The 19690-nt window shown below is 55.7% G+C and overlaps 1 protein-coding gene across 1 annotated transcript in view; it reads left to right on the top strand.

Moving 5' to 3' along the window:
* CACNA1E (calcium voltage-gated channel subunit alpha1 E) overlaps positions 1 to 12687 on the top strand; it is an 89180-nt gene extending 76493 nt beyond the window's left edge. The window contains exons 39-48 of the mRNA XM_062497716.1: positions 2183 to 2279; positions 3951 to 4056; positions 5326 to 5433; positions 5918 to 6018; positions 6279 to 6385; positions 6962 to 7070; positions 8526 to 8654; positions 10084 to 10264; positions 10356 to 10546; positions 11409 to 12687. Of these exons, the coding sequence (XP_062353700.1) occupies positions 2183 to 2279; positions 3951 to 4056; positions 5326 to 5433; positions 5918 to 6018; positions 6279 to 6385; positions 6962 to 7070; positions 8526 to 8654; positions 10084 to 10264; positions 10356 to 10546; positions 11409 to 11951 (1672 nt within the window). The 3' untranslated portion in view covers positions 11952 to 12687. The remainder of the gene's footprint in view (positions 1 to 2182; positions 2280 to 3950; positions 4057 to 5325; positions 5434 to 5917; positions 6019 to 6278; positions 6386 to 6961; positions 7071 to 8525; positions 8655 to 10083; positions 10265 to 10355; positions 10547 to 11408) is intronic.
* The last annotated feature ends 7003 nt before the right edge of the window (positions 12688 to 19690 follow it).

The raw sequence follows: 19690 nt of genomic DNA, 5'->3' as shown, positions 1-19690 counted from the left end.
ATAATATCACTGTGGACATCAACTTTTCCTGAATCTACTCTCACAGCACTCCTGGTGCTCCCTTCCTAACAGCCTGTGTGGCACAGTACTTATTTCCTAACCACAGGAGGACAGATGTCCTGTCTCCCACATTTCCCCCTCTGCCACTCACAGGCTTCTCTCAGGGCCATTAATCCCTAGTGGTTTACAGGCCACCTTGAGCTGTAGGCGTGGGTCACATCTCTGTCCAGACACGGATAGATGGGTCACATCCCCCATCCCGGATGTGCCTGTTCTTGGATCAGCTCCTGGGAGTCATACTGCTCAGATGGATGGCATTCCACGTGCCTGCTTGTGCTTCACTCTGTGGGGAAGTGGTGTCTGGGCACAGAAAGCTCCAAGACCTCTGCTCTGAGGAGCACCAAAGTGTGCAGCTCTCACGTGATCCCTCTCGGTCACTGAAGCAAAGTATTCCTTTCATGGACTCTATTCCTCCTTGATTGTGTGGAGTATGAAAGGCAGTGCCTGTTTTGTGCTGGGTTCCTCAAAATTCTCCCTTTCAAGGAAGGATGGCTGGAAGATCACTGTCTTGCTTCGTTTTTTGCACTGAATTAACACATGAAAATTTTAGTCATCTCACCCTGAGCTGGTGCGCATCCAGCTCTGCCAAGGTGCTGCTTGTGGACTCCTGGGTATTTCCTCTTGATCACCCTGCTTATCATTCTCCAGTGTTTTTACCAACCATCTCTTGGATGTGACTGGCCCAGCCCGTTCTGTGCCTGCACCCCAAACAGCTCCTGTCACCAGTTCTGTTCACATCTGAAATGTCAGGACTTATCTTGGTAGGGGGCTTTCTGACCAGGGGGCTGTTCCCAAATCCTGAGGAGATCTCGTCTCCTCTTTCCATGCTGCTCTTAGCACATTCTAGGGAAGAAGCCAAGATCCCGTGGGGATGCTTGATTTTTTTTGGCAGTGCTCTCTCTCACAGGCCATCTCACAGCAGCTGAGATGGGCTCCTGCCCAGCGGTGAGGGTTGATGCCTTTGGTGTCACAAGGTTGCCCTGTGACCATCCTGAACCTTGCAGTGCAGGCTGGGAGCCTGGCGAGAGGGGAAGAAGAGGTGACCAAGCCCAGGATCCCTGGGAGATGTGGACGTGCAGAGAGAAGGAGACACAGCCCAGCTACCCGAGCCTGGCAGAGGGTAGTCCCAGGTGGCCCATTTTTGGTGGCATTCTTTGCTCAGCAATCCCAGGCAGGTTCTGATGGAACAGAGGAGTGCAAGGTGGGGGGGTGTGTCCGGCCCTAACTGCTCCTGTGGGAAGCCCAAATGAGCCCCAATGTTGGAAGGCCCAAACAGCTGCCTCTGCTGAGACTCTTTAAACTCCAACCTGGTGGAACTTGCAGCCGCATGTGGGAGAGAGCCAGGGCGGGAGCATGGCATGCCCGACTTTTCCTCCTGGTTTTTTTTTTCCAGCTGATTCAGCATGCCTTTTGCACTGGTGCATGGTGGGAAAGTGGTCCATCCGCAGAGCCAGACGGAAGCAACTGGGCATCTTCCTTTGACAAGTGACCCTGGCCCACTGCCTTCTATGCAAGATGCTGCCTCCCAATTGCATAGACCCCACGAGCTGGGGATACACAGCCTTTGGCTATGGGTTAGGTGGCCATGCCAAGCAATACCAGGCAACCCCCGGGAGGGAAGACGCTCCGGAGGCCACAGAGCACTGTGGTGCAAACCACCCTTATCTCAAATAACCCATGGCTCGAGTGCCGTGTATCTGATTTATACCACTCGCACACAGCCCTGGAACCTGTGGGACGAGGTGGGGGCTGCTGGAGGGCTTTAGGAGAGGGGTTGAGACCAGAGGAGTCGTCCCAGGCTGGTAGCGAGACAGGCGCTTGAGGCCAGCAGCAGAGAGGAGAGGGGTGAGTTGCTTTCTGCCAGCATTCCTGGGTCTGTGTGAGCAGTGCTATAAATCCACATCAGGACAGTCTCTCATGTATGATTTGCCTTGATTAACGGGTTTCCTATTCTTTTCCTGTTTGTCCGTTTGTTTTTGGATTTTTTTTTCTGTTTTGTTTTTTGTTTTTTTTTTTCTCTCCTGTTTTTCCTGTACTATTTTTCGTTTGTACGTTTTTCTGCTCTCTGGGAATGCCTCCTCTCTCTGCATCTCCCTCCCTCCCCTTCCCCCTCCATGAGCAGTGGCCGAATCCATTACACTGAGATGTATGAAATGCTGACTCTTATGTCACCACCGCTAGGCCTCGGCAAGAGATGTCCTTCCAAAGTGGCCTATAAGGTAGATCAACCCTTCCTTCTCTGGGGGTTAGAGCCGAGCAAGAGCCGGGGCGCCTGCGGGAGGTGGGACCGGGGAAGCCGGGAAGTTGTCGGGGTGTCCAACGTGTGTTTGGCTCACTCCTGGGGGGCCTGGTGTGCCCACAAGAGCCCTGGCCACTCTGGCTGGTCTCCACTGATGCTGCTGTGGTCACTCGCAGCTCCGAGGGGAAAAGGGGGGGCAGGACCAGCAGTAGTGTGGAAGTGGGAGGGCTGGAGGAGGTGAGGTGAGGAGCAACCCTGTAGCACAGTCAGGAGAGTGAAATGTCCTTAGGAGTTTGTCCCCAGGGGCTTGGAACCATCCTCATCCCAGCTGGTGCAGAAGCCCTTGGAGATGGGAAGCAGGTGGGCACTGGGGGCGAATCCCAAATCCCGCAGGAGCAGGCCTGCCGTGCATGAGGAGCCAGGACCATCAGCAGAGGCTGTCCCAGGGATTGCTTGTGCAAGGCAGAGCCAGGGGCCTTCCAAAGGCAGCTCTGAGTTGTCCCACGCAGAGTGGTGGCTGTAAGTCAGGTCCCGGCTGCGTAGGCACGGATCAGGAGCGTGGGAAGGCGTGGAGGATGTGCCATGGGAGTTGTGTGGCTTTCTGAGGGCAGCAGCTTCCAGGGCAAGGCCCAGAGCTACAGGAGGATCTGTTGTCCAGGAGGAAATTGGGGTTTTTCTTGGCCTTTCAGAAGGCACTAAGGGATTCCTGCACACTTCCAAACACGCTTCCACCCTCTCCAGCTCTCGCGTGTTTGTTCACACAAGCATACGTCCACCATCACACTCTTCCAGGGGGGAAAGGGAGGCTTGAAAGCAGGAAAGGGATGTGAGAAGCCGGGTGAAAAGCAATGGGCAGGGAAGGGCTGACCCAAGGTATTCACAAAGCAAATATACTCTCTGGAAAGTGGATCTGGTCACTTTGGTTTGCACCCCGCCTGCCCAGGGTGGGGAAGGAGCATGGCGTATCTAACCTGCCTTGGTTGCCCTTTTCTCTTTCCTTCTGCACTTTCTCTACCCTCCCCTTCCCTTCCTTTCCCTTCCCCACCCATGGATAATTTGGACCTCCTCCCCTGCATGTGCTGGCAAACTTCATCTCTGAAAGACGCAAAAAGGGAGTGCCAGGATGTAGCATGCTAGACGAATCCAGCCGATCTGAAGTCCCTGAAGGCTAGGGACCCTCCTCTCCCCTGCCCCAGGTGGGAAGGGTTGAGAGCTGGAAAGCCAAACCACCCGGGAACGGAAACCTGAGCCCATCTCCCCTTCCCGCACATCCCACATGCCCACATCCCTGATGGATCAGGTGTGTCTTCCCTAAAGTGCCAGGGGGTGCTGTGGCAGCCCCGGTGCCGTGGGGAGGGGGGCTCAGGGGCCGTTCCTGGGGTGCAGGAGGAGCCCTGGAAGGCAGTGAGCCGGTGTCCTGGGGTGGAAGGAGCCGGGGGGGAGGGGGGGGCAGCGGGGTGATCCTTGCCCTTCTTTTTTGGCTGTGCTGTTTTGACACTCTTTGTTGCTTTTTATTTTTTTTATATTTTTTTTTAATTTTTGGTTCTTTTTTTTCCCTTTTGTTTAATGTTTAATTTCTTTTCCTCCAGCCTGGTCGATGTGTTTTTCGATATTGTTTTCCGTCCGCTGTTTTCTTCTCTCTCTTGCGCAGAGACTGGTGCTGATGAACATGCCCGTGGCCGAGGACATGACAGTCCACTTCACCTCCACCCTCATGGCACTGATCCGCACGGCCTTGGACATCAAAATTGCCAAAGGTAAAGGCTGTGGCAGAGAGGGGACAGAGCCAGCAGGGTTGCAGAGCGACCATCGTTCTTTGCAGAATCCCAGGATGGTTTGCCTTGGAAAGAGCCTTAAAGATCATCCTGTACCACCCCTGTGCCGTGGGCAGGAATACCTTCCACCACCCATCCCTTGAAGACTTCCAGGGATGGGGCATACGCAGCTTCTCTGGGCTGTCTGTTCCAGGGCTTCAGCACTTTCTGAATTTTTTCCTAATATCCAATCTCAATCTACCCTTACTCAACTTGAAATCCTTCTTCCTTACCTTGAACAGGCAAATTTCTGCCACTTTCTGTTAAAAAAAAATTCTCTATTTCTTAAGGGAAGAGGTAGAAGCTGTTTCTAGAGAAAAGTAGCAGCTTGATGTCCACTGTATAATGGAGGAGAGAGAGAGAATTCCCCTTCGTCCCCACATAAAAAGCCAAACCAAGGATGGAAAATATGTGCTTGGCTCCCTTAGGCTGTGGGAGAAAGAAACCTCTCTCTCTCTCAGGGAAGATAAAAATGTTCAGAGCAGGAGAACCTGCTTTGTTGTTGTTGCCAGAGAGGCTGTGATTCATCAGATCAAAAACTTCCTGCAGAAACATGGCAATTTCAATAAAATATCCCCTAGGAACAGCTCAGCTATTGGAAGAAAACCCAACACAGGGTAAGACATCATCCCAAGCCCAGTGCTCAGACAACAACGATGGGTTCAAGCCACTCTAGACAAAGCAGAGATTTGAACCTGGGTCTCCTACAGCTCACCCAAATTGCCCGCTGCTTGGGTGATTCTGTTGGGGCATGCTGACAGCTTCTGATGATCCCAGGGCATCCTAAGCTCAGCAAAGTCCCTGGCCAGAGAGCTCTGCTCTCTGTGCACATCCAAGCATTTCAGGATTTTCCAAGCGGAGCTGCTCGTCCACCAGCACATGATCTGCTCACCAGCAAAAAGAAAGTGGGGCAGCAGCAGGTGTGTGTGGGCTGGAGTAGGATTGGAGCTGCAGAGACGGACCCAAGGCAAGCTTGAAGGTGGCAGCTTCGAGTGGGAGGGTAGGGGATGGGGAGATGGAGGCACATATGGAGGGGATGGTAGGAAAGTTTCCCTGTGGGAGCAGGAGACCAGGCTCACTGATGCAAGATGGCCCTCCCAGCCCAGAGAGATGGATGCTGAGATGGAACTTCAGGATGGGAAGGGGGGGTTGGTTGGACCCCGGTGCCAAGGTTTGATGTGTGCGGGCCATCTTTGCTCCCTGCTTTTGAAGGTGGTGCAGATTGGCAGCAGTTGGACTCTGAGCTTCAAAAGGAGATCCTGACCATTTGGCCTCACCTGTCCCAGAAGATGCTTGACCTGTTGGTACCCATGCCAAAAAGTGAGTCTCTGTGGGTCTGTCATTGCTTTCAAATTCCCCTCAAATTCCCCTCATACCCACAGCAACTTCTTCCCAAAGAGAGGTGGAGACTGACCAGATCCATCCCCAGCTCAAGGAGAAGTGGGGAAAGGGTTTGTTCTGCTTGGCTGCTTGGGAGCTCTCTGGAAAACCACCCAGTTTGAAGGGATCTACTCCTGCCAAAGCCATGGTCTCGCCTCTGGAGCATAGCAGGGAGGGAGGCTGAGCACCCCTGATGATGCGATAAGGACATCTGCCTTGGTGGCTTAGGATGATGATTTCAAGCCATGATATCTATTTAATGTCCATGGGGAGTGTCTGGGTGCTCAGCACTCTCTCTTTTGGAATGGTGAGAAGAGTTTGAGGGTCACCAAGGCATCCCAGAGCAGGGCTCTTCCCATGATCCACATTGGTGCCTTCTCTTACAACACAAGTGACCCCATTTTGTTCCCTCTCATGCTTCCAGCCTCTGACCTGACTGTTGGGAAAATATATGCAGCCATGATGATCATGGATTACTACAAGCAGAGCAAGGCGAAGAAGCAGCGGCAGCAGCTGGAGGAGCAGGTGAGGCTCAGCCAGGTCAGGATGGGCACATTCAGATCATCCTCCCTGCTTCCCACCACCTCCCAACCCAAAGATGCAGCCAGCTGGGATAAAAGCAATGGTGCAGGTCAGGGTTTGGGGACTACAAGGCGCGTCTGTGATCATCCTCAGGGAACATGAGCACGGTGTCCTCTTTCCGAGTGGTGGGAGCTTGGCTGGGAAAGCACTGGCTGTTCATCCATGTTTCCTACAGGCTCAGTTTCTTCCTTTCTCCAATGCAGAAAAATGCCCCCATGTTCCAGCGCATGGAGCCATCCTCTCTGCCACAGGAAATCATCTCCAACGCAAAGGCTCTGCCGTACCTCCAGCAGGACACCCTCTCGGGCCTGTGAGTATTGCCTGTCACTTTTCTGTTCCTGCAGCCCTTGTTTCCTCCTTGGAGCCGGCACTGGGCTGCAGAGAGGGTTAAATTGCTGCTGGGAGCAGGGAGAAATCTCCTGGCACAAAGCTATTGCAGAATTCCAGGAACCTGGTGTGTGTCAGCAATCACCAGCAGCAGCTGAGGTAGCAAAAGGGGATGGCCAGGGGTCTGTGGATGCTCTTACTGCAGGACCATCCTGGTGCTCTTCATCTAGGGGTGAAGCTGGGCCCTAGGAACTGTTGAGCAGTGTAGGGTCAGTGGGGGGTTCCAGCACCCTGGCTGGTGGGAATGAGGTGGTAAGGGTTTCTGTCACTGCTCTTGGGATGTCCCACTGCTGCTGCAGGACTCGGGGCACCGATGTCCTCTCCTGTCTTGGGGCACCACTTCAGCTCTGCAGGGAACATGACGTTTGTCTCAAACACGGGGTCTCAGCAGCCTGGGGGGCCAGGCACGGGGCTCCCCAGCTCTGAGTTGCTGTAGAGGTGATCCCAGGGATGGCAGCACCCGGCTTGTGGCCTCCCTGAAGCTGGGCTGTGTTTGCAGGAGCAGCCGAGGCGGGTTCCCCTCGCTGAGCCCGCTCTCACCACAGGAGATCTTCCAGCTGGCGTGCATGGATCCGGCCCAGGAGCAGTACCAGGAGCACCAGTCTCTGGTAAAGTCACGCACTGCTCCTCTGCAGTCCCAGCACAGATGCTGGTGGGCACGGGGAGGTGTGGGGTGTGAGCACAGCACAGGGATGGCAGCTGCTGGGTCATGCACAGATCCAAACCAGGGGACAAATATCCCTGGATGTCCTCCCAGCTGGGGCTCTGGCCCTCGCCTCTGGCACTGGAGATGCAGCCATCCCTGGACCTGCCCTGATCCGTGGGGCCAGGCAGCACAAGTGATTTTGGGGCCAGAGCCATGACCAATGCCCTGCAGTAAAATATCCTTCTCTCCACAGGCTATTTTTTCCACTGAGCACTCATGTCAGTGGGTTACCCGGTGCTGAGTGATGGTATCTGATGTTTTTGGATTCGTGTCCATTTTGTTGTCAGTGGTGGCGTCCCCAGTCCCCAACCAAGTTGTCAAAGTGTCTGCAGCAGGAGCAGCCTTCTCCGGCCTCACACACGTGCTGGCCTGTCTGTCTGTGTGTGTATATATATATATCACACGTTTATATATATCACATATCTATATATATCACACATCTCTATATATCTCCATGTCTGCGTGTGCCTTCCTGCAGCACCCGATGCAGGGTGGTACCCAGCCCAGTCCGTGTCCCCAGGGTCTGTAGCTCTGTGTCACCTGTGCATGACACAGGCAGGCGTCCCCTGCCTCGGCCACGTGGAGAGGTGGCAGACGAGAATCCCCCTGCCCCCATGAAGTCACCTTCTAGTGGACTCCAGGGTCACTCTCTGCCCATCTCCTCGACACCATGAGGGAACATGAACATCCCCAGAGTCCCCTAAAAAACTGGGAATTAGCCAAAGCATGTAAGTGCTATGGGCAGTGTGTGCTCTTTTAATAGGAATGTATGTGGCCAGGAAGCTTTTGAAGCAGGGTCAGAAACAAAGTCCCATCCATTTGTCCCCTCCTGGCAAAAGAAGGAGTTAAACCCTGAGCAATCAGGGTGTCCCCAGACCCAGGCAGGGTTTCCACTGTTGCTGTAGAGGTGCAAGGGCAGCTGGCCATCCTGCAAGCCTGAAGCACCACATCAGGGCTCACCTGGGGACTGTGAGCTGGAGAGCATTTTTCAGTGGCAACGTGATGAATTCTAATGGCTTAGACTCTGTTTTTCATAGAATCATCGAATAATTTGGGTTGGAAGGGATCTTTTAAAGCTCATCTAGTTCCAGCCCTCCTGCCATGGGCAGAAGCATCTTCAACCAGATCAGGTTGCTCAGAACCCAATCCAACCTGGCCTTGAACACTTCCAGAGAGGGAGAATCCACCACCTCTCTGGGCAACCTGTGCCAGTGTTTTACCACCTGTTTTTGGCCAACTTCCACCCAATTCCACCCCTGGCTGAGCAAGCAGGGCTGTCCCCTGCCAAGGGGGCTGAAGCAGCGCGCTGCCCTGCTCCAAGCTCATCCCAAGAGCTTGGCTGTGTGTTTATTTCCAGGACCCAGAGGTTAGGGAGTTTCAAAGAGTGCAGCCCTCTAACCGTGGCAGCTACCTTCCTGTGGACACTCAGGACCACGCTGTCTCTGGGAGGGCCTCCTCCATGCCTCGTCTCACTGTGGATCCCCAGGTAAAACCAAGCAAAGCCCCCACAAGTGCCGGGTCTGATCAAAGCCTGCCAGATAACGCTGGGGCTTCTCTCTGTGCTGAGCCCCGTGGCATCCCCAGCACCCTGATATCAGAGCTTCTCCCCTTCTTCGGGTGCTGCACGAGTAGGAGAGCTGTTGTTGCCCTGCGAGGGGGACACTGGCAGCAGAGAGCAGCCTGGGGGATCCATCTCCTGGCTCGTGGGGGAGGTCCAGAACCACGCCGGGAGGCAGCAGGTTCTCCCCATGGTGGGACACCCCCTCCTTTCCTCCAGCCCTGGGCACTGGCTGAGGTTTGAGGAGCCCTTGCCCAGCTGTGAGAAGACCACAGGTGATGAAACGCCTTCTCCGTCCTTTCCCATTGTCCCACCATGTGCACTTCTCTGTCTGTCCAGGGGAACCCAGGACACATCTCACCTCCTCATCTGTCTGCCTGGTTTCTCTGTTGTTGTGTCCTGTGCTCAGCCTCCCCCAAGACGCAGATGTTTTTTGGGGTTTGGTGTTGCTGTGAAGTCTCTGGGTCTGCTCTCTCACCTTGGTGCAGGCACCAAGTCCTGGTGTGGCACTTTGTGGGGGTGTGAAGACAAAGGCAGGCTTTGTCTCACGGGCTTTCTTGAACTCTCATCAGCAAAGGAGATGACCAGAAGGAGGGGATGGGAGCAGGAAAGGTGAGAGGAGATGGAGAACAGCCTGGAGGCTGCAGTGGCAAAGACCTTCTAGAATTAAGCAAAGGAAGCATGGAAGGAGGTGTTGTTTTACCCATAACATGTGAAAACACAGGGCGTAACGAGGGGAGAAAGTAGGAAGGAGAAGCATGGGAGGGAGAAAGAGAAGGAAAGGGAAGATAAAACAACAGTGTGAGCAGGGATATAGGGAATGAGTGCAGGAAAAGGGATGGGAATGTGGGAATAAAGGAAAAGTAGGGAGGCGTGTGGAAAAGTGGTGGCAGCTGGAAGACTGAACACAGAGCAAGTGGCACTGGGGGACCCCTCTCTGCCAACAATCTTTTCAATGATGGCTCCTGCTGACCCTGCTTTCCCGGTGGGGGAGGATGCTGGGGAGGCAGCCTGGGGGGCAATGGTCTGGTGCCCTCCGTGTCCCCAGCACAGCGGGAAGTGCTGTTGCTCTCCCCCCAGCCCCTGCGCTTGGATCCACTGGCCTTGCTTGTGCAGCACAGGTCTGGCCGGCGGGGGAAGACGAGCCCACGAGCTCCAAGGTTAAGCCCCGCTTTCCTCCTACCCCTGATTTGTACAGAGATTATCTGGGGGGCTGTTCTCAGGCTGGCTGCCCCCCATCCCGGATTTCCCCATCCCACAGGGTGGTGATCCCCGTGGTGGGGGTGAACTGGTCGTTCTTCACCCCCAGCCCCGCCTGGCGCTAACACTGTCCCCGGCTGGCCGGGGTTGCTTGCAGGTGGTGACAGACACCAGCTCCATGCGGAGATCATTCTCCACCATCCGGGACAAGCGGCCCAACAGCTCCTGGCTGGATGAGTTCTCCATGGAGCGCAGCAGTGACAACACCTACAAGTCCCGCCGGCGCAGCTACCACTCCTCACTCCAGCTGTCCGCCCGGCGCCTCAACGCTGACTCGGGTGAGCCCAAAAGATCCCCAAAAACCCCTCGAGCCGAGGGGTCCCTGCTGCTGCAGAGGGGATGGTGGGGACTGACGTGGGCATCCCGCAGGCCACCGGTCCGAGGGGCACCGCTCTGGCAGGGAGCGGGGCCGATCCAAAGAGCGCAAGCACCTGCTGTCCCCTGACATCTCCCGCTGCAACTCCGAGGAGAGGAGTCCCCAGGCGCAGGAGGAGTCACCGGAGCGGCGGCGTGAGTCCCGGTCACCCAGCGAGGGCAGGTCACAGACGCCCAGCAGGCAGGTGGGTGACAGAGATCCCTTCTTAAGCATAAAGGAGAAGCTCCTTGCCAAAACCGGGAAGATAAGCCCCAATTCTGGGAGCTCTGAACCATCTCATCTCCTGGTGGTGGCATCTCTGTGTCTCCCATGAGCTGAGCGGGTTGGGGCTGCTCGGGCACCCTGCAGGGCATTTGGGGACAGGGGTGGGTCTCACGCTGATCCTCCTGCTGCTGTGGCGTCCGGTGCCTGCCAAGGTCTAGGTGTCCCAGCCACACAAGCCTGGAGGTGCCAGTGCTTGAGTGAGCTTGAAGCCACCCATGGAGATGCCACCTATGGAGAGCAGCAGATGGCGAGCCATCAGCTCTTCTGATAGTGGGTTTAGGAGTGCTTTTTGCTTTTGACCACCAAGAGCGTGGAATCATAGAATATCCTGAGCTGGAACAGAGCACAAGGATCATCAAGTCCAACTCTTGTCCCTGAACAGGACAGCCCCAGGAATCCCACCATGCACCTGAGAGCATTGTCTGAATGCATCTTGAGCTCTGTCGGTCTTGGTGCCGTGACCTCTGCCTTGGGGAGCCTTTTCCAATGCCTCACCACCCTCCGGGTGAAGCACCTTTTCCTAATATCCAACCTCAACCTCCCCGGACGCAGCTTCACGCTGTCGCCTTGGCCACCACGGAGATCAGTGGTGATCAGCTTCCCTTTGTGAGGAAGCTGCAGGCCACCTCGAGCTCTGCCCTCGGCAGGCAAACCCCGAGGCAGGGATGGGGCAGAATCATCCTTTCAAGACAGGATTCTACAGGAGCCCAGGGTGCGGGGAGAGAGGGTGCGGTGCGGCGTGCCGCTGCCTTCATTCCCCAGCGTGTCCCGGTGCGTTGCAGGGCATGGGCTCCCTGAGCGAAAGCTCCATCCCCTCCATCTCGGACACCAGCACTCCCCGGCGAGGCCGCCGCCAGCTGCCGCCGGTGCCCCCCAAGCCTCGCCCCTTGCTGTCCTACGCCTCCATGCTGCGACACGCCGGGGACACCTCTCCCCCCGCCGACGAGAGCGAGGGGGGCTCTCCGCTGCTCTCCTCCACCCTGGATCCCAACACGGCCGGCCCGGCCGAGTCTTCCAGCTCCCCGGCGGGGAAGCAGAGCCGGCAGTCCACGCCGCAGCGCTACATCTCGGAGCCCTACCTGGCGCTGCACGACGACTCGCACGCCTCAGACTGCGGTGAGGAGGAGACGCTCACCTTCGAGGCGGCCGTGGCCACCAGCCTTGGCCGCTCCAACACCATCGGTTCGGCGCCGCCGCTGCGGCACAGCTGGCAGATGCCCAATGGGCACTACCGGCGGCGGCGGCGAGGAGCAGCGGCGCAGGGCGTCATGTGCGGGGCCAGCATCGACGTGCTCAGCGACACCGAGGAAGACGACAAGTGCTAGAAGCTGCCCCCCTCCGCCGTCCCGCCCCGCAACCCCCGACCCGACCCCACCTCGGCTGCCCCCCGCCCCGTACCCCGCCCGCCCTGCTGCCCTTCTCTCCGATGCATGCTCTTCGCCAAGCCTGGGAATGAAAATTTAAAAAAAAAAAACAAAACAAAAAAAAAAAAAAAAAAAAAAACCACCAAAAACCAAAAGCGGGGGGGAGGGGGGAGGGAGGGAGGGAAAAAAAAGAGGAAAAAAATAACGAAAAACAAACAAACAAAGAAAAAAAAAAAAACCCCAACCTAAACCGACCGCAACGGAGGGGGAAGGAAAAGGAAAAATTAACCACCGACCAAAAAAAAAAAAAAAACAACTCAACAAAAGAAAAGGAAAAAAAAAAATCTTTGTGCAAAAAAAAAAAAAAAATTAAAATCTGTCGACTTTCATTTATTACTATCACTTTTTTTTTTCTGCACAGAGAAGCATTTGATGGGCGGCGGAGCCGCCCGGCCGGGCTCGTGTGCTGGGGGACAAAGGAGACCCCCCCCAGCCGCAGCCCCGCTCCCTGTTCCAAGAGGGATCCCCGGGAAAGCTCCTCCCGATGGTTTTTTGCTCCCTATGGCCGGAGAGTCCCAGCAAAGGGATGGAAGAGGCGGCCTTTGCTCTGTCGCTTGGGCTTGTGATGCTGTGGCTTTGAATTTCCCTCCCTGAGGGTCTCATCCTGCCCGGGAAAGGGGCAAGATGCGATGGCGGGGTGCAGGGGATGAGGGGTTGGGGTGCACCCAGACAGACCACAGCAACTCTGGCTGCCAGAGGGGGCAAAACTGGTTTGTACTGGGGCTGGGGGGGGCTCAGTGCTGCCGAATGTATCCTGTCTCCCTCTTGACATATATTTATTTATATACGGAGAACTCTAGGTGTGCCTGTGTGTGTATATACGGGGTGTGTGTGTATATATATTTATATGCTGTATATATAAAGATATACACATGCATAGATTTGTTTTAATCATCTGATTAAAGGCTGGGGAGCCCCTTGGGACTCCTGCTGCCTGCACCCTGCTTTGGTGGGGGCAGGACCGAGCCCCCCCGGGGGGCTGCTGTACAGAGCATTGGGAATGTCACCTTGCTTCCTCTCCCAGGTGTTTCCAGTGGTGGGAATTGCATTTTCACTGTTAGAGGTGGCTGAGGCGAGGGCTCCTTGGGCAGCTCAGTGCCTGCAGGAGTGGGATGCCCAAGGGATGAGGACAGGGCTGTCCCCAGGAGTACGGCTCGCTTGGCACCAGCAGTGCCAAGGGGGTGATGGCAAACCTCCCAGAGGCCTCTTTGCTTGTTTTCCTGGGAAAGGAAGATATCCATGTCTGCAGGGGAGTGGAGATGTTGTGAGTGCATGATGTACTTTAAGATCTGTCCTCCGGGCAGATCTGGCTGGCTTCGGCACCAGGCCTGCCTCAGTTTCCCCTGTAGCCACGGCCTCTGCCCTCTCCTGGGGCCTGGCACCCCTTTGGAGAAGGGCTGCCGTGGGGGGCTGGGTGTGCAGACCCCATGGCCCCGGTGTGAGAGCAGATGGGTGTCCAAGGGCATCATCCAGGGGGTGAACAGGGTGGCTCAGCCCTCCTGCAAACGCTGGAAATGCAGAACAGAGTCACCTTCCAGCGCCGGTCATTAATTAACCCGGTAATTATGTGCTGTCAGCTCTCAACGATCCATGCTGTGGGTGCCAGCCCGGGGAGCTGCTGCTGGTGGCCTGTGGTGATGGGTGGCTCACCCTGGTGACTGGTGGTGTGTTTCTGCTATGAGCTGTGTCTGCCACCAGCCGGAGCGTGGTCCTGGGGAGCTGGAGAGTGCTGTGCCTTTGGAGCCTCAGGGAAGGGCTCGCTCTGTGGGCTGGGGGATGCTCGGTGCGTTCGGACCAGGCGTGGTGGTGGCCATGTGTGGAGATGGGACGTGGGGATGGGCAGGTAAAGGCAGCACAGCCCTCTCCCCGCCCTTCCTCCTGCCCATGGCTTTGCTTTGCTGTAGGTCGTTGTGGTCTGGGTCCTTGGGGCCGTTGTCCAGCTGAGCAGCAGCTCTGGCCAGGCTTTGCTTTGGTCCTGGGTAGCTCCTGTCTTCTCCAGGCCGAAAGATGCACAAACTGCCCTGCTCCTGCATGTGCAGATCAGCGCCTGCCCTGATCGCTTTGTGAGCTCCCTCGAAGGAGCTCTGCTTTGTGAGAAGCAAATCCCAGTGGCTCCGAAGGCTTCCTGCTCCAGGGCTCGTGCATGGACCCAACCCCCTCTTTCTAATGGTCAAAGTGCCCCCTGTGCACCCATCAGGGCTCTCAAAGCTCCTCCTGCTTCCAGTGGTCCCCGATGGTGGGGGCACCTCTGCTGTCCCTGCTGCTTCCCAAACAGACACTTCCACCTGCCCAGGGATCCAAAAATTCCACAGGCAGGCCCCTCTAGCTTTGGCTCAGGTGCTGCATCCCCGCTCTCGGCTCTTGAGGGCAAACCCCGTCCCATGCAGCCGTGGGGAAGCTCCCTGGTGGCGGCTGGGGACACGGGCATCACCTGTTCCCTTCCAGCCACCCGTGAGCAGTTTGTGGCTTCACCCTGAAGCCGCGAATTCCCAGTGGCGGAATTTGGGAGAGCCGGGTCCGGCCGGCAGCGTGGGATCGGGGACCAGGGGCGCGGTGCTGCTGGGGGCCGGGGAAGGCAATGCCGTACCTGCTCTAAATATAGGTGTCGGTATCGTCTCCTTCTAAATGCGGAGAGGCGTCTGACAATGCGGCGGGATCTGAGTAAGAGCCCGCGGGGAGGGGAGGAGGCGGCTTTTTGTGTCTGTGCCTGGCGGGTGGGAGGGAGGCAGCGATGCTCTCGAAGCGGGGCCACGTTTCATGCGGATTTCGAGCTTTTGGGGCACTTTTCTTCTCTCAGCCCCGGCATGGGGCCGGCGAGCGGTGTTGGTGATGCTCCGCAGTGGGGGCACAGGGCGGGGCTGCAGTGCCCGAACCTGAGCTTTTTGGCATGTCAGCCCCGTGTTTAACTACCGTGCAGAAACAGTGTGGAACAAAACAGAGCCCTCTCCCTCTTTTTTTTTTTTTTTTTTTTTTTTTTTTTTTTAACCGGGAAAGGGTCCCAAAACGCCCCGCTTCTGCCGCAGCGCTGCTCCCGCGGCGGGGGGACGGGCAGGGAGCTGCGGGGACACGGCGGCACCACAGCGCGTCTCTGAAACCAAAAACAACCCCCAGGAGAACGCGGGAAGGACTGTGCCCGAAGGCACCATTGCAGCCCCTGCCTTGCTCTCCAAGGCGCTGGACTCGGCTTTGCTGCCGTACGGTCTCTCCTCTGTGGATTTTTGGACATTTCCTCCACCTCCCGGTCACCGAGACCGTGTCACTGCACTCGCCGTCGGTGGCTGTGGCCATGCTGGGCCACGGGAGGGAGGATGGGGAGGGGGATGTATTTCAACCTCTGCCTGCATAGGACATGCCCTGCCCAGGCAGGAGTTCACCAGTAGCATGCAACTGGTTCCCAGTTCGGTGCTGGGACTGGACTCAAAGCCCTGCCAATCTCCTGGGGGGGGGGGGGGGGGCTGTGGTGGGTGTGCGAGGAGGTGTGGCAGCCCTGGCACACACAGCCCGCTGTCCCCTCAGGCTGTCTGTCCCAGCACCATCCTCCTGTCCCCCCAGGAGACCTTGGATGGCAGACCCCCCCCTCGGTGTGGGGCTGGTGTCTCCTGGGGCCGTGGGAGCCGTGGGTGGGAGATGCTCTGCCTTCATCCCCCAGGCTCTGGGGTGGGATGTTGTAACATAACGTGCTCGTTTGGACCCAAATGGGGAACCGAGCTGACCACCAACGATGTACAACTCCTCAATGTTTTTTGTCAAAAGGAAAGAAAAATAAAACCTTGTTGTAAAGAACCGCTGCAGACTTGGTCTCATTGGCACCCCCCTCCCTGTGCTGGCAGGGCCATGGGGACTCTGGGTAACGTCATGGACCCTTCAAAAGGTCCCCTTGGAAGGAGTGGGAGGCACACAGCCTGCCATCATGCAGGATGGGGTGTTCTGCAGCCCCAAGCAGGGTGGGGGCCTGTGGAGGAGAGGGGCAGGGAGGATATTTGAGATATCCTGGGTAGCTGTGGCTCAGACCTGGCTGCTTCCAGACACATGGGCTGAGGAGTACTGGGGTCTGGGGGAGCTGGGAGAGCCCAGAGGCAGGAGCTCGAGGAGCTGTTAATGGTGGCACTTCAACAAACTGGCCAGGGGAAGCCAAGAGCATCATGGTGACATCGTATCACTGGAGAAGTGCAAGGGAGCACCATCGAGCTTGGAAAAGGATGGGATCTGCGGGATGGGATCAGCTGGGAACCGTGCCTTTGGGTCATCAAAACAGCTTGGCTATCCCTCCGTGCCCGCACTCGAGAGATGCCAGGTGGATGCAGATGCTGTTGCCTCGTTCAAAGCTTGTGGGGGAGTTGTCAAGCAAAGTCACACCTTATGTTTCTTTTTTTTGCGGGAGTGTCTGAAGCATGAAAATTTCTCCAGCAGCCAGAGGTGAGGCAGCAGCCTGTGGCAGCCTCCAGACTGAGCTCAGGTGACAGGGATGGTTTATGACTTTTCAAGGACACTCTTCTTTCCCAGTACTGTGCCAAGAAGAGCTCAGGGAGAGATGAAGGCCGTCACCTTCTCTGGACCACCTTGAGCTGAGCTTTTACACCTTGTGTGGTTCACAAGTGTGGTGCCACCAAGGACTAAGCCCAAATGACCTGTAGTAGGAACCGGTTTTATCTTGCCCTTCACTTTGTGCAAATTTCCCTTTATTTCCAAAATGCTGACAGATCTGGTTTTCACTTCTCTGGCTCATGAAGTGATAAAAAGTTTTCAGTGGGAAGTGTAGAGATCCAGGAGACGGCCCAGCTTTGAGAGCACTTCCCGAGGCGACAAATGCAATGACAGCCCAGCATTTTTTCAGGCTGGGAAGTAAGTTCCCGTTTTATAGCCAAAAAAGTGATCTGCAGCCCTGACTGTGGGGAAGGCTCTGCAGGGTGGTGATGCCACCTTCAGCACTGAGGACTTTGCAGTGCTGTTGGAAGCAGTTTGAGGAGAGGATGTCCTCCTGTGTGGGCCAGAAGTGCTGCATTAACATTCCTTGAAATGACTGTTGTAAGTATGAGCTGCTCCAAAAGCTCGGAAACCCTTTGGAGTGTGCAGGTTTCTGATGGACATCCCATGCAACCCCACCTCGGATGCTCATACAAGGATGAGTGGTGAATGCAGCTACTTGAGTGCTTGACCACATCTACCACATTTCCCCAGATTCCCTAAGATACCTGGGGCCATGAAGAAGGCACCCAGAGCAATGCAGAGGCAGAGCTTCACCCTCACAAGGGAAACTGGAGCTGCAAAACGGGGAGCCTTCGCTGTCGGAGAGCCAGAGCTCCACCTGGCAGGCGCAGAGGCTAAAAAAAGCCCCTTGACAAATGGAACAGAAAGGTTAAAATTATCTGTTCATCATCTGAATAACAATGGCAATGCAGATTGTACCTGCTTATAATAGCTCCGGGAGACAGGGGATAAATTGGGAACAAAAGTACCCCAGAAGCAGATGCTGCTGGCGTGCGGCTGCCACAAGTGCCAGAGCTGCTCCTCCTTGAGGAGCCGCTGGGGGCAGGGCCACCAGAGCCCAAAAACCTGGTCTGTGTGTGCTCCTTTCACCTTGCCCTGCGTGCTCCAGGACCCTTCCAAATCCCAGTCCCAGCGGAGCTGCCCAGGCTCCCGGGATGTGGGAGCAATCCCAGCCCCTGGTACCAGCACTGCAGCAAGCCCTGTGCGTGGCCTGGCTTATGTCCAGGTGCCTGGGGGACATAACAGCCCTGTCCTGGGACAGCTGCAGTTCATCACCCCGTAACCTGGCTCTTCCTCCTGGGAAAAGACCTTCTTGGGAAGATACCTTATCATACTGGATTTTTTTCTCTCTGTCTCTGTCCCGCTTTCCCTCCTGCAAAGCCAAATGAAGGGCCATGGCACCGGGTGCATCTGTAGCTCTGCAGGCATGGGCTCTTTCCTAAAGGCTTCCTGGATTATTTCATAGGCTGGATGTCAGCAAGGGAAGCCTGGCTTTGGTCCTTTGGTCAAACATCTGGTGGTGACTTTGCTCACTCCTCCAGCAAAACAAGGGAAATTTGGGCTATGAGGCTGCTGGAGCAAACCCCAAATCCCTCGGGGTTGCAGAGGACAAGAGGAGGGGGGCAGGAACTTGAAAGAATAAAACCTTTTCTCTTCCTTTTCCCTGACCTAGCAAGACATTTAAAATCCATCCATTCAAGGGTGAGGGGGCAGGGTTTGTTCCTGCTGGGGGCACGGTTGATGGCTCGGATCAGAGACGTCGGGGTGGCTCTCATCCTCATCCTCATCCTCATCCTCCTCCTCCTCCTTCCCTTTCCTTCCTCTGGTGGCACTTAGGAGCACACCAAGGATGTGTGTGGGCTCTGAAGTGGGGCAGGTGCTTACTCACACCGGGAGCTGCTGGCTCGTGGGCTGGCAGCACGGATGGTTCCTTGGGACAGCATTCCCCCGTGGAGGAGCGTCCCCCCACAGGCGAGCATCCCCCCGGGCATGAGCATCCATTGCCCTATCAGGAAAATTAATCCACCAGCATCAGAGGTTTATGTCCAAAAAGGAGACAGAAGGGTCCTGTAACTTTATTCTAATAAAGGGAGAGGTCATTGGGCATTTCCCATGGGGTCTCTCCAATTTTTAGAGGATGCAGCCTCCTTTTCATCCTAATTTCCTGGCCACATTTCCCTCTCTCTTTCCCCGTTGGCTGAGGTACTTGAGAGGCACACACTTCCCAAAATGCTTACTGCCTGAGACCCCCTTCTAACACCCCCACCCCCTTCTTCTTTTCCTTGTGTCAATCAGTGGAATTCCTGTGGAATTTATGCTTCTTCCCATTGTTTCTTTCATCTCTCCGTACCTAACTTTATTTATCAGCAGACCCACAGTTTGTTTGTAAAGACAAATCTCTCTCATTCTGTTCATCAAACAGTGGAATCCTTCCCACCCATCATTTCTTCTGTCTCTCAGTGCTAGTTTTATCTACCAGTTTGTAAGGAAAAATTCCTCATTCCTTTCACTCCCACAGGTGAGCACCCCACCGACAAAAAACCCCATAAAACCCCACTCCTTTTCCAGAGCCACTGTGTTCCCCAGGGAAGTGGGAAGTGCTCGCAAGGATTGTTCTCCCTGAAGGGTTGGACCAGCCTGGCCTGGCTCAGCACCTCTATTTTTTGTTCTTCTCATTTATTTCTGTCTCTGGACACTGATCTGCCTTGCTCGGTGCTGTAGCGCTGCACATCTGCGCTGGCTGTGCTTGCCAGATGTCAGGGAGAGCAGGGGGTCTGGTGAGCAGGTGAAATCCCACGGAATTCCCTGGAAACTGACCCCTACCACTGCACAGAAGAGCCAGCTGCTACTTGCTGTCTCCCAGGAGGTTTTGGGGAGCTCTTTTGTGTCACCTTTGGCTTTACAAGCAGCAGGGAGCAAGGGGATGCCAGGGCTGAGCTTGTCTTGTCTCACAATCCCATCTCCTGCTGAAACTCCACTGAGCAGGAAAGAGCCCACTGTTCATTTGACTTTGCTATTTCTGTGTAGATAATTAAAAATAACCCCAAACCGACACAATTCTGGCTTCTAAATGAATGCCAAAAGCATGAATTGCTCTCCTTTCCCAGCTGGTACCTCCCTCTCCCCAAAGCAGGACTCTCCAGGTGTCCCTG

Source organism: Cinclus cinclus, chromosome 8 (genome assembly GCF_963662255.1).
Source record: "Cinclus cinclus chromosome 8, bCinCin1.1, whole genome shotgun sequence".
Classification (NCBI taxonomy): domain Eukaryota; kingdom Metazoa; phylum Chordata; class Aves; order Passeriformes; family Cinclidae; genus Cinclus; species Cinclus cinclus.
This window is presented reverse-complemented; position numbering and strand designations above follow the sequence as displayed.